The sequence below is a fragment of the Podarcis muralis genome, chromosome 10 (genome assembly GCF_964188315.1).
Source record: "Podarcis muralis chromosome 10, rPodMur119.hap1.1, whole genome shotgun sequence".
In the NCBI taxonomy this organism is placed as follows: domain Eukaryota; kingdom Metazoa; phylum Chordata; class Lepidosauria; order Squamata; family Lacertidae; genus Podarcis; species Podarcis muralis.
This window is the reverse complement of record NC_135664.1, coordinates 26,531,327-26,545,801: the sequence shown is the minus strand read 5'-3', so window position 1 is coordinate 26,545,801 and position 14,475 is coordinate 26,531,327. Positions and strand designations below refer to the sequence as shown.

General features: G+C 40.2%; 1 protein-coding gene across 22 annotated transcripts in view; it reads right to left on the bottom strand.

Moving 5' to 3' along the window:
- Positions 1-14,475, bottom strand: part of NRCAM (neuronal cell adhesion molecule) — a 129,760-nt gene that overhangs the window by 63,358 nt on the left and 51,927 nt on the right. For 18 of the 22 annotated variants that reach the window (XR_003708611.2, XM_077934653.1, XM_077934643.1 and 15 more), the window contains 4 exons: positions 7,552-7,745; positions 6,254-6,271; positions 1,730-1,835; positions 1,028-1,233 (listed from right to left, as the gene is read on the bottom strand). Coding sequence is in view for 21 of the 22 variants with exons in the window: in XM_077934653.1 (XP_077790779.1) it covers positions 1,028-1,233; positions 1,730-1,835; positions 6,254-6,271; positions 7,552-7,642 (421 nt within the window). In the remaining variant the exon portion in view is untranslated. The remainder of the gene's footprint in view (positions 1-1,027; positions 1,234-1,729; positions 1,836-6,253; positions 6,272-7,551; positions 7,746-14,475) is intronic. The other 4 variants (XM_028747211.2, XM_077934654.1, XM_028747212.2 and 1 more) reach the window with 1 other exon arrangement.

Here is a 14,475-nt window from a genome sequence, read left to right as displayed (position 1 = left end):
AGTGAAAACAACACAGGGATTTCAAGAAGCAAGAGAAAACAAAGCTTCATAAGACATGAACCCAATAATACATGAAATTTACAAATTTTGCATGAACATCTTTTTTTACAGTATTCTTAGGGGGGAAGTTGTAAGGAACTTTATGATGTGATTTAGCTATTTCAAGGAAAAAATTAATCTTCAAATGTTCAGCAACAGGAAGAGAAACTTGCACTTTCCTGAAATGTGCATAGGAAGTTCTCAGACTATGTAATGCTGGGTATCGTAGGAAAGCAAAGCAATTAAACACTAGGATAATGGACTCCTAATTACACATTACAGGAGTGGGTAGTTACAAAAATATAGATGAATGGGAGAGCAAATTAAGTATGCCATCTTCAGCACAGTTATATATCCTTACGTTTTATTGATTTCAATACTACTTTAGTACATGTAAAGTGAATCATATGTCGTTATGCAGCATTTTGAGGTATTTGCCTGCCATGCTAGAGTGAAATGAATTAGGATCATCTGTTTATCACCTCATCCTAAACTCTTAAGAGAACATATCTGAGATGAAGACATGACTGCTTAAGGAAACAAAAATTCTAATGAGACTACTTCACTGATCTATATTCCAACCTCTTTGGTCTCATTTTTAAAAACGTGCATTTCAGCAATATGTAATTGTTAAATACATATAATAAGTACAAAATATTTTGTTCTAATTGTGATGCTTTATACAATACCCAGTTCTAAACATACTGGAAAAAGAAGGGAAATCTTGCGTGCTTAACTTACTAAGAAAAACTTTGGAGAAGATGGGTAGTTTTTCATGCAGTACAGTGCTAAACTATAATATCAAATATCATTACCTTCTAATAAGATTGCTTTGATGATTAAAAAGATGTCTTTTTTAAGAAAAGAGGAAAGAAAATAATGTAATATTTATTATAAGGGTTCCTGAGAAAGAAAATTAAGTAAATAAATATGCTGACAACAAGTAGTAAGAGCTTCAAGTTTAAGAAATTTCTAATATTCAACTTACTAGATGACCGTATAACAATATTATTGGAAATTGCTGCTCCAAGTTCATTTCTTGCTGTGCACTGATAAACTCCTTCATACGTTTCTGCCTTTCCTCCATTTTCGTCATTAATAATATTTATTATAAGGGTTCCTGAGTGAGGCTTCATTCTTACCCGTACATCTTTATCGATGTCAAAATGAGTTCCATTGCGTGTCCATGAGAAGCTATCAATTGGGGTGGAAAGTTGAAGAAGTTAGTTATTGGGAGGGGGGACATTTGCTATCAGATAATGTATAATCTTTAGTGTATAATGTGTACTTTCGGTGAAACAAAATGTTGACAATGTTAATAAATATCCAACTAGAAAATGTGAAAAATAAACAAGTGAGACACCTATTCCAGACCAATTTTTATCCAGATCATTGTCTGCTTGCATTTGTTCTGTCACACTTCACATAGTATTAGGCCAGGGAAGGGAGGCACTGGGACTGGGACCACAACTGGAAGTGCTCCACATACAAGAACAATAGCACAATTAGCACTTTGGCACCTCACAAATGCTCTTTGCATTTTTTAATGATAGAACTATGTATATGATAGGCTATTTTGCAAAGACATATAATAATAATCACAGGCATAGCATTATTTATTTTGCTGAGATTAAGTTTTTTTTAACAAATTGGATGTATACAAAGTTAAGACAACAAAACCAGTACTTACCTAGGGGGTGGCTTTCCTTTTGCTTCACACTGTATTACAATATTCTCCCTTGGATCAACAATATAGTCTTTTGGAGACTGTTGTGTTATTGTCGGAGGCTGTGGTACTTTTTATGAAATATAATTAAAAAGTAAAAGGAAATATTCAATTATATCTTCTAAAAGAAGCACAAAACCACTTTTGTTAAAAAAAAAGTTTAAAAAGAAGCAAATCACAGAAATAGTGCTGTTAACCACAAACATCTAGTGTGCTGCAATCCTGTACAAATCTGTAGGAGACTAAATTCACATGAGTTTAACGGCGAATGTTACCGTTGCATGCCTCTAAGACTACAGTTTGAGTTTATAAAACAAAATCTCTGACATTTCTTATTAAGACTCTCCTCCCTGGAAGAGAGGGGAGTGGTTGTGGGCGGGAGCCCGAGCTCCGCCCCTGGCCGGGGGCCTTAGCCCCCGGCCCTCCTCACCTGGCTGGTGCCCACGCCCACCGGAGGCAGCCAACCAGGTGTCTCCGGGGGGCGTGTTTAGCAGCTTAATGCTGCGGCTCCAGCTCCGCCTCCTCCTCAGTCGTTGTCGTCCCGCAGCGAGTCACCCACCCTCCACTCCCATTTAGCTCAGGGTCTAGGTTTTTTGGCCTTGCTATGGACCTTAGGTTGGTCGCCCCGGTTGTCTGGGGGGCCTGGTAGGAATTTTTCCATTTGGCATTAGGCTTTTTAGTTTTTTTGCCTACCTCGTAGCAATCGTCACAACTTTTGTGGTATTGGTGGGTAGGTTAGGCATTGTATTCATGTGTGTCAAGGGCTAGGTGTGGCCATCGCCTATGCTATCTACCGTGGGTTATTCCGTTAAAGGAATCTGCCGGTCGTGTATTCCGTCCGATGCCTGCTTGGCGGGAGGCCATGGCACGACCCTCGGTGACATCAGGGGTGAGCCTATAGCTGGATTAGCATCAACAGGCTCCACCTACTGTTGAATAAACCCACCTCCTATAGTCATCCAATGCCTAAGCCAATACCTTTTCACTGCTGTAATCAATAAAGTTGTGGCCTTTTCTTGCCCATTAACCTTATATCACGTGTCCTTGTGTGTTTATTTCACATAGCGGGGGTCGGGCCCTCGATCCACAATAAGCAGTTGCATATGATCATCATTTCGCCAGTGTACCACGGCACCCTGGGGTGCCTTGAATGATGGTCAGGGGTGCCACAGACAACACTGGCCTCCATCCCTCTTCCCCCCTCCTCTGATGCGCTCTTGAGTCTCTGCCTCCCAAAGGCTTGCACAGCTGTTTGTTACAGCACCCTGGCTACAAGCTCCCTAGGCGAATGGCACCTCTGGGGCTGGTCAAGGGGTGCTTCCCAGGCCCCTTTGGGGCAGTGTGAGGAGACAGTTCTCTTTGGGGTGTAGGGGGGACATCTCAGAGACCAGGGGCAGCAGCAGCTGCCCAGAGGACTCCCAAGGAGAGAGGAGAGGAGAAGAAGAGGCTGAGGGAACACTCCACAATGGAGGGTGTTTGATAAAGGGTGAGAGGCTGCCAGCTCTGCAGTCATGGGGTGACATAACTGGGCTCTTGAGCCCCACAGGGGTGTCACAGAAAGAATGTAGTTGGTCAAGGGAGCCATGGACACAGAAAGGTTGAATACCTCTGCCTTACCAGACCATCACTAAAGCCCTCTTTGTATGTTCTACAATAATAAATAATAATAATAAATTTTATTTCTATCCCGCCCTCCCCAGTCGAAGCCGGGCTCAGGGCGGCTAACAACAATTATACAACTGTATAATTAATTTATGTAGGGAAGATCCAGATTGTATCCACTGGTCTCATTTGCAATACTTTTTGGAGGGAAAAAAAGCCTAAGTATGTACAGGACAAGTTGTCACTAGCTGGCCAGATGAGCTTTCACCAGTGTGCCAATGCAAGAACACACTGTATTGCCAAGTGCTAGATTGGGTTCCCTCTACCATTTGACCTTCTCAGCAAAGGACACGTATTTGGCTTTTGACATGTGTTTTTAATATGCATTTACAACATATATTTCAAATCTGCTGATTTTGTATTTTAATTAGGCGAATCTGATTTTCTGCATATTTTTAATGTATTTTTATATTTTATGTAAACTGCCTAGGGGTTTTGATGATTAACCGGTACTATATAAATCCTGTTAAATAACTAACAGGACTCGATGCCAAGGAATTTGTTCTTAAATCACAAGCGGCTATTTCTGTTTGATTAGACTGGCGTGCAAATTAATGAGAGTGAAAATAGTTTCATGTAACACCAAGAAGACTAGCATTTTTAATAGTCTGAGAACTCTTAGATCACAACTGGCTTTCTCATTACCAAAGGAAAGCCCTACTGTGAGTACATAAGCATCTGCACCTGCTTACAGAGATTATCAAGTAGCTGTTTTTGATACTGTTACCATGAAATGATCGCCAAGATACCAGATTCTACATGTGAACGAGTGAGTGTGCTAATGTGACAATTTCTGTAGAGATCTTTTCTCTCTTATTGCAGAAAGAAATTAGGTTGATAAGTTATTTCTAGTAAGTGAACTCTTCCTGAGCGTCTGTAGGTGGCTGTCCTAATCTATCCTTTCTACATCGTTAGCAGTACTGTATTTATATAACACAATATATGGCACATTATAAAAGTGTGTGATAAGATATACTAGACATCTCATTGCTGAAGATAATACTAAAAGTACTATGAACACATCTAGGTCAAACAAACCTGCCCCGCCAGTTCAGGTCATGCAGTGGGGATCTGATCTTTGCTTAAAATTCACCTGCACTGCAATTCATTTCCAAAGTAAAAATGGAAAGTTTTGACCAACCACCTGGCTTAGCCCTTCTAAATTTGCAGCGGAGTAAGAATGGAGAAGCGGGGGGTAGTCATATGGGCCCTGAATTTCTCAGCAGTCACTCCCACACTGTGGGATACCCATCAGATGTCAAGGAGATAAACAACTATTGGACTTTCAGAAGACATTTAAAGGCAGCCCTGCTCAGGGAAGTTTTTAATGCTTGATATCATATTGTGTTTTAATTTTCTGGAAACCACCCAGAGTGGCTGGGGTAACCTAGTCAGATGGGTGGCATATAAAATAATAATAATAATAATAATAATAATAATAATAATAATAATAATAATAATAAAAAAAATACTGAGCCATTAAGGGTTAAGTCTCTGTGGTCCCCCCCCCCCCGCTTCTTTTAGGGATATTAGGTAGGGATAGTAGGAAATTTTTTCAGAAACGGAAGTGGAAACTGCCACAATTTGCATATTAAACTGAAGTCAGGAATAGAAATCATGCAAGGAAATACGAGTGGCATTTGGTAACTTTTTTTTTTTTAGTCTGAATGTTACATAAATAATTAGGCAAATTTTGTGCTGTTTTTCATGTTTGATTTTCACTGGAAAGCACTGAAGTTAATTACATACTTAAGTACATAATTAACGTTTGTTTCAGCCAACACCAGAAAGTGAGATGAATAATGTAGATTTTAGCAGAAGCCGAGCTGTAGTGAAATGGAAACAGCATTGATTGTGATGAAAATGGGATGAAACCCTGCCTCTTTACATTATGAGCTGAGGGGAAAACGAACCAGAAACTAGTCTGTCATTGATATGTGAAATGGCACTCCTGGGTTTGACTTTGTCCTAACAAACAACAATAATCCAAGCTTTGTCCTTGACTTATCTTCATGGTATGTTAGGAGACAAACAAATCAGAAACAATGTTTTGCACATAATGGCAAGATATTCTCTGGCTTGTTTCATTTATGATATGCTGAACAGGGGTGCACCACAGGCTGTTGAAACAATAGTTTCAAGTGATGGGTGAACCACATCAAAAAGGCTGTTCTTAAAAACGAATTGTGATGTAATGCATGCTTGTGGGAAACCATGTCTATGGAGTTTGGGAAGAACCAAATTCTAGTCGTGCATGCTTGTAAATCTAACAGCAAGAGAAAACATGAGCAAACACACAGGGTGTGTATAGATGATTTACCTGGAACTATAGGAACAGCTTTACGCTTAATGCTGACTCAACTTAATAGCCACAAAATGAAGAAGAGGTGCAATGCAAACAGGAACCTTTCTCTTGGTTCCATTTTTCTAACTGCAGTCACTTCTCCTGGTCCTAACTAAATGGTGAAACTGACTAGGTCAGATTACAAGCAGAAGCTGACACAATCAGTGTAACTCCTGAAACATGGGACATCACCGAAAGGGAAAGGTGGCATTGCACCTTTTTGAAAACAAAAACACATATCCTTTTTGGCACTAAAAATAAATATGTGAACATTTAAAAGAAACCCATTCCAAAGTTGCTACCGGCTATAATTTCCACAATGCTGCTTTCCATCAATCATCTATACACGACAACATTAATAACAGCAAACAACACCACGTACAAAAATCATGTCACTTGGATTACACACTCATTAAAAAAATATTAATACACACACACACAGTGTAAACTTTATTGTCTAGGTTAGTGGGCAGAAAACTTACATTCTTCAAGAAGTTTTGCTTTTTTCCCCCCGCATCAGATTCAGCAGGTGAATTGTAATCATGAATTAAAGAAAATTATTTGTTAGTAAGAAGAAAAAAGTTAAACCTTAGAAAGAGAAGGTATTGAGGAAAATATACAGATCACTGACACTAAAGGTTTTTCAACAATTGTTACTCAAGCAGCAAATGTTTCAAGAATCAGTGTGGAATCTCACACAATCCAATGTGTGAGGCTCTTGTCAAATGTTGACTTTTCAAGTACAAACACTGCTTGTTACTCTGACCTATAAAGAACATGCCCTATTGATACTAAGGTTCTGAGGAGGTAGGCAAATGGAATTAATGGAATGCATTGCATTCATGCTGCGGGCAAAAATCAATTTGTGCATAGGTCCAGATGGAAGAGCAGCTAAGCACTTAAGACTGCATTTTAAAAATACAAACAGCATCTATTCCACTAGTCTTCAGATGGGGGATCGGGACCCACTTGCAGCCTGATCCAAGGTGAGTTGCAACCGGAGCACTAACACCATCCCAATATACGCTAAAAATAAATAAATAAGAAATGGGTCCCAAATTCACATTTGAGTTAAAAAATTGTCCTGGGTCTGAAATGGCCAAAGATACCTGCTATTCCATCAACAACATGGACATGTTATTAGCTATGCTATTTCCATTAGCAAATATATTAATTTAAATGTGAGAGCCTTCCTTAATATTGCAGGACTAAACCAATACTACTTAGCTTTATTGTAAATGTATTCATGCTGTAGGAAAAAAACGCAACTTTGTGTTTATAATTTTACAGTTTTATGACATAACAAATAAAACATTTGCATGAAAGATAAAAAGTGAAGCTGCTGTCCAAAATGCAAGTGTCCTGGGCTTTTGACCAGTCTGTTACCTTAATGCCTAGTTTGTTTTTAAGCATCTAGTACTCAATTCTTACAAGGAAATGACACTGTGAACGGCTGCCTTGGAACTTTCCACAGCTAAAGGAAGTGAGAGTGTGAAATATATATACAAATGTGGGTTTTTTAAATAAGGTAATAGCATGCTACTTGTTTATGAGCTGAATTTAGGTTATCAGTTTGTTTCCCTGTAACAGAGCTGGCCAATGTAATGCCTTCCATATGCTGTTGAGCATCCAGTTATCATTTGCTGCAGACATGGCCACAGTCAGGGATGATACTGTATTCCAACAACATCTGGAAGGTGCCATGTTGGAAAGCCCTGCTCTACAACAATATAAAGGCATGCAACACCATTCTTTGGACTAAAAAGGTGTTAATACTTACGATCAAGAGGTACATCCAATGCTGTAATAATTTGGCAAAAAATGAGAACCAGGGAAAGTCTGCTTTCAGAGATGCTGCTGCTCCACTCCATTCCAATATGTATTAGGAAATGCCCAGTAGAATTAAAACAAGCTCAAATTTCCTTTCTTATTAGCAGGAGATTTCTGGAAATGGGGTTTGTGAAGTCGTATAATCTGGAAACGAAGTAATACCAAACAACCGTTAGCAATGGTTTGGAACACATAATCAGGCTACTACAACCCTTGCATTATGGCTGATTCAGACATTCAGTTTAAGTGCACCAGAAATCAGGATGTGAACCATAATGTGTAACAATTGTACCATCTGGGTTATATATGCGGGAACTCCTTTTCATTCCATGTACAAATGCATGGAAGCAACAGCCAATGCTGCCACTGCTGGGGTGGGGGCGAGAACTCTATTTCAGTTGCAGACCACATATTTTGCAGGAAGGAGGTCACATGTTCAAAAGGCACTCAGATCAAGCAGTGAGTCACCCACCTTCTGACCTAGAGATAACAATGGACTGACTTAGTAGGTCTTTTCAGATTTGTGCAAGGAAGGTGGGTAGGAAAAACAGGATAGTGAGTGCCTGACCTGTGTGTGTTCATTAGAAGGTTTGAAAGATCCCAGAGGGTTCATTCCATGTGATTGAGGTGCCTGGGTTTTTTTTAGGGCTAAGATGCATGTGCATCTTATGAATACACTTTCACATAGTGATATAATGTCCAAACAGAGCTCATAAGGACTTTTTCTTATGTGCCTTTCCAGTGAAGCGGGGGGAGAGGTGGAGAAAAAAAGAAAAGTGGTCCTTAGGCAAGGTGCCACTCCATAATCAAATCTGCATTAATTTTCCAGGTCATTCAGATGGCCACCTGAAATGGAACCACATGAAGGGCTTACAAGTGCATGGTAAAATTGCTATGACAACAGCAGCAGTTGCTTCACGTCTACAGTTTACAAAATGATGTCGCCTCTATTTCAAGTAACCACCTACATACATATATATATATATATATATATATATATATATATATATATATATAGCTGCATATTTGGAACTAAGCCTTTGAAACTTTTGTAAAGTATCAAGATCATGGATGCATTCAATGAAATTTTACTGACACACTGAAAGATGGCGCCAAGGTAAGACTTGCATATCAGAGATCCTCAAATTCTCTTTCAATTACTGGTACATGAGGGGGGTTTGCTTTGTTGGCTTCTTCCCCTCTCTTTTATTCTTTTTAAAATTTTTCTTATCGAAGGCAAGGCTGTTTTATGTGTTCCGACAGCCTCAGGAATTTGCACTATATAATTTGTGAAGCCAGAGTCGTAAATTAGTTTTAATGAAGCCTACCAGCCTTGCAGCCACCGCCCTGATTTCCTGTTGGCTATATCTCCACATTTAAAAAACTTATTTTAAGGACTTTTAACCTTAAAAACCTTTTAATCTTTAAAAATCCATTTTAATTCCTTTGACCCCCTATATTTTAAACAAACTGAAGGAGAGGAAAAATTGCTGTTGGCCAAAGAGGCTACGTTGAAAGAATGCCCTCTTTGGTTTTTGCTTTTATCTTTTTAGCCTCCTCTCTACTGCCTTGCTGCCCACAAAGTAGCTGTAGATCAATCAGGACTGGATGAGACTGTAGATTTGGAACTCAACCAATTGACCCAAGAAGTACGGCTTGGCTGATACATGTAGAATTCCAGAAATGAGAAGAGCAAAAAGACCCACTTGTCCAGATATAGATAGTGATTCACGGTATTTAATTCTCAAGCAGAGTAACTTGGACAACTATTTTCTGCCTCTTAAAGAGTCTGTTTCTCCACCAAAAAATCCTTTTAACTCTCTGCACACAGAAACAGCAGAGGAGACATTCCCTGGATTTAACAAGAAGGATACTGAAATTAATAGCCTTAATTTAGCCATTTTCATTAATTCCAATGGGTCTTCTCTGAGTTAAACTCATCCCATGATACATAATAATTACAATGTAGTGTGCTCAGTGTTGGACACAGTTTGTATACATTCGCCTTGTTTGCACATTACTTTAAACAATAGTTAAACGAAAGCATGGTTTGAATGCAAATGTGCAGTATGCTGTTGTACGCTGCTGCAATAGCATGCACTCTATTCCTCTCTGTACCTGCTATGGTGCCAGAAGCTAAGCCTGTCAGTCTGACTTAAGTGTTGTGTCCAAACCTGAGCTCATGGTTTGTTTGGAAAGATATAAACTATAGTCTCAGGTGCAGTTGTAACAAAATGAGAGACCATGGCTTAGCTCCTGGTAGCACTGTAGCAGCTATCAACAGTTTCAGCAGCGTGCATTAAGAATGAAGCACTCATTGTTTTTGAATGAACAACCCACAATTTGAACTCTAAGCACCAGCATGTTACATGTTCACATTTAAACCATCATTTAGCTTAACTTTAGATTAAAGTGACATGTGATCCATATCATTATCTCAGTATTCCTTACAACAATCCCAAAAGGTTGGTCTGTGTTATTATTCCATGATCACGCATAAGCGACTGAGACTGACTTATATTGCAGAAGTTTGGACATAAATAACCCAGAATGTTTGCAAGCTTTGAATATTGCCTTGGTAACATTCAACAACCAGCCAACCAACCTAATATTCACTGGCTTGCCTCTATTCACATAATCCATTTTTTCAAGACAGGTAGTGCAGCAACCTGAATAGAAATATTGTGTAATCTGAAGCATACACCAGGGCATTTTGTCTTTTGATTTTAATATTAGAGCCAAAGGGAATGCAAGTGCTGAACTTGCAGTATGTAGCTATTAAGTGTCATCTGCTATAAACATAAAATACCTCAGTGGTTCATGATAGAACATATTTAACTAAAACACCTCTGTAGGTTTGTCAGCACAATTTTTGTTCTGGTTCATCGTATTCGGGATGAATAGTGACATAAATGGGGAAAGGTAAGACTGCAGCTCCGGCTGAACTGAGGATATTCTTGGCCACGAGATAAAGTCACCACATGTTGTTATACAATGAATAAATAGCTGCATTATAAAGTTACATATTCTGCACATTATCAGAGCAATCTCCTATTCATGATATGCCAGTTGGGGTGGGGCTATAGAATTTTGTGGAAGCCCTGCTATGCAGATGGAAGTCCAGTTACTTTGCTGCCATGATAGATACCTAGTACTGGGGCAGGGAACCTTTTTAATTTCATGGGTCCAGATTCTTATCAGAATGAGACTCTCATGGGGCACATCTGACATGTGGGAAGGACCTAGCAATCACATGGTGTCACAATGATGTCAGGAGCTCCTAGCCGCCATCCCTGGGCGGTCAGAGATCATGTTGCCGACAGGCTATCTGGGAATTCCCCTGACCGGCCAGTCTGCTGGGCTTGATGGCCTGCCAAAACCTTAAGTTCAAGTGGGCCAATCTGAGGATTTTCTTGGCTATGATGAAATTGCAGTTAATCACTGTGCTGCCCTCCCCAAAGGAAAGTACTTGACTAAAAGCAGTACTTGACTGAAATAGACATACTTTATCCATACTACTAAAAAGAAGAGTGAAAACAGCATTCCTCAGATGAAAATAGGGACATTTCTCAAACCCCACCCCCACAACTGACCCTCCTGGGCCCCTATTTTTGAGGGGGGGGCAACATTTCCTATCTGAAGAAGGGTGAGCACACATGCCCTTCGCTATCATGAGAAAACCCCTAAATCTCAATTTTATTTTATTCTTTGGTTTAAAAAAAAAAAGTAAAGGGAAAGGACCCCTGACAGTTAAGTCCAGTCGCAAACGACTCTGGGGTTGCGGTGCTCATCTCGCTTTACTGGCCGAGGGAGCTGATGTTTGTCCACAGTCAGTTTTTCCGGGTCATGTGGCCAGCATGACTAAGCCGCTTCTGGCGAAACCAGAGCAGCACACAAAAATGCCAGAAAAACCAGAGCAGCACACCTTTACCTTCCCGCCAGAACGGTACCTATTTATCTACTTGCACTTTGACGTTGGGTTGGCAGGAGCTGGGACTGAACAATGGGAGCTCACCCCATTGCAGGGATTCAAACCACCGACCTTCTGATCGGTAAGCCCTAGGCTCAGTGGTTTACACCACAGCGCCACCCGCGTAGATTTAGATAAAGAAGAGCACCCACCAATAAATACTTTTTAGAAAGGGGCAAAATTAGACATGGACACACAAAGCATTAGAAAAAATATCAATCAAGACTCCTTGCATTCGGCTCCGCTCCCTCTTTCCTCCTGCCCAGGGAGGCTCTGCCGTCTGCCTGCCCCTCAGAACCTGGTGCTTCACACAGGGCTAGACCTCGGTGGCCGCAGACTCTCCTCTCCTTGCCCACTCTCCAGCAGCTGCTCAATGGAGAAGGCCAGAAGTGGCCGCCATAGAGAGGCAATGGGATGTTCCCCCACTGCCACCGCTGCCACCATTGTCATCACTTGGGACAAGCACCAGCAAGCACCCCGAGTTCAGTGATAGTGGCACTAGTGGAGGAAATAGGGACATTCTGGGACCAAATCAAAAGCCGGGATGGCTTCTGTAATTCTGGACTGTCCCTGGGAAATTAGGACACTTGTGAGGGTATGAAACGGTTTCTAGGCCAAAGTAAATGTTTCCTTTTATGTTATTATTTCCCACTGGTTAAACTGAATAATAAAACCTTTTATCCAGCCAGAGCCTTTGAAGCCTTTGAGCTGATTAACTATTTAGCAAAAGGTTTCCTTTCTTAACTAGGTCCCATGCACAATTCAATAGTAACTCTTACAAGATGGAACTTTTCTTGCATTTCAATATCACTATTTTTACTGAGGTATGTAGATGAAGATGACAAAATTGAAGTATTTGGCTGCCAAATAACTTTCATTTTAAAATAGCTTTTATTAAATCCTGCCAATTAAATGGATCTCTTAATAGACCTTGTTCATTAAGCGTTTGCATATTTTCAAACCTTTAAAGCCACATTTATTTTCAAAAGATGTTTTGACACCAGAAAACCTATCATCTTTCAAAACATTTGTACTAGTTTGACTCCTTTTAATAATATTTCACAATCTATTGAATTCACTGACAGATGAATGGATGTGAGCATTTCATAATTTCAATGCTGAAATGTGTTTCCTGTATCACACCTCTTACAAAGTTGAACAGCAAATAATTCATTCCAAAGTTGTAAGAGCCAGGAAACCACATGAATTGCCATCATTTTGGAAACTATGCACCATTTCTATTTGAGTATCCATTCTTTTGTCATTCAAGCACTGACATTACACTATCCATTCATTCAGCAGGCTTTGGAAACTGCTACTAGTCATCAACATTCTAGTGAAGCAACAAAGCCTTGCAATATTACTAGACCATGTAAAATACAAAACAAAACACCCAGCTATTGAAAAGTGGTGTTAATGCCAGACGAATGACATTACTGAGTAAAGTTAATATATGAACCTGCTTACTCTTGGAAATTCTGTAAGGGTATATGAAGTCACAAGCATATGTACTTTGACAGTCGGGGTAAGATGTATCACTTTGATTTTATTCAAAGCTATGACTAAACTAGGGTCTGTTTGGCATCACTATATAATCAGTAAGAGCTTGATCAGCAGCCAACAAATTTGGATGAGATTGCAAAGTAAGTGTTTCACAACAAATCAGAAAGCTCTGAAGCAGCGAGGTTGCTTAACTGTGCCAAATTGATCCTTTATGAGCTTTGCCCTTGTGTTAGGATCTGCTGCTGGTAGCACAATATGCACCAGCAGCAAATCACTGTGTGCGAAAAAGGCTGAATAGCTCTTGCCAACTCATGGGATTTACTGGAGATAGGAGTATTTCAAAGGAGTAGACCTGTTTCATGTGTAATCGTGTACATGTTAACAGTTGTCATAGCTCCTCAAAAGAACAAAAGATGCCAAAGTGAGTGGGAAAAAAAGGTTAGAGGACTTTTAAATGAGAGAATCAGTGAAGAGCTATTGTACTGGGAGACAACATGGTAGGGGTACCACCACCAGAGGATTCTGCTGCAGTCTGCCTCATTGACATGGCAACTCTAGCCAATCTAGGAAATAGAGATCCCTTAGGCTGTTAGTGAGGAACCTTGAAGGAAAAGAACTATAGAAGTCAATGAACATTACTAACTTGAGTCCATTGATTTCAGTGCATCTACTCTGAGTATGACAGTTGGATTCAATGCTTAATCTCTAGTCCATTGTTTGAAGAATAGATATTACATATACTGGACAACTTCTACACCACACAGCAACTGTGAAGGTTACTGAAGTATACATTTTGTTCTTTTATAAAGGAACTAACAATTAGAGAGTAGTATAGGGACGCAGGTGGCGCTGTGGGTTAAAGCCTCAGCGCCTAGGACTTGCTGATCGAAAGGTCGGTGGTTCGAATCCCCGCGGCGGGGTGCGCTCCCGTCACTCGGTCCCAGCGCCTGCCAACCTAGCAGTTCGAAAGCACCCCCGGGTGCAAGTAGATAAATAGGGACCGCTTACTAGCGGGAAGGTAAACGGCGTTCCGTGTGCTGCGCTGGCTCGCCAGATGCAGCTTGTCACGCTGGCCACGTGACCGGAAGTGTCTCCGGACAGCGCTGGCCCCCGGCCTATAGAGTGAGATGAGCGCATAACCCTAGAGTCTGGCAAGACTGGCCCGTACGGGCAGGGGTACCTTTACCTTTACCTTTATGGTGAATAGCAATAGGTGTTCATGTCTTCTTTGCTCATTAAAATAAAATGAAAAACATTTGCCAAAATTTAGCTTTTGAAGACATATTTCTTTTTCCAAGCGATAACCTAAGATTTTAAAATAAACCACTTAATCTCCCTGTTTATGTAGGCGTGCAATAACATAACATATTGATTGCTAAAATTAACTTGCTGCCAAAAAAA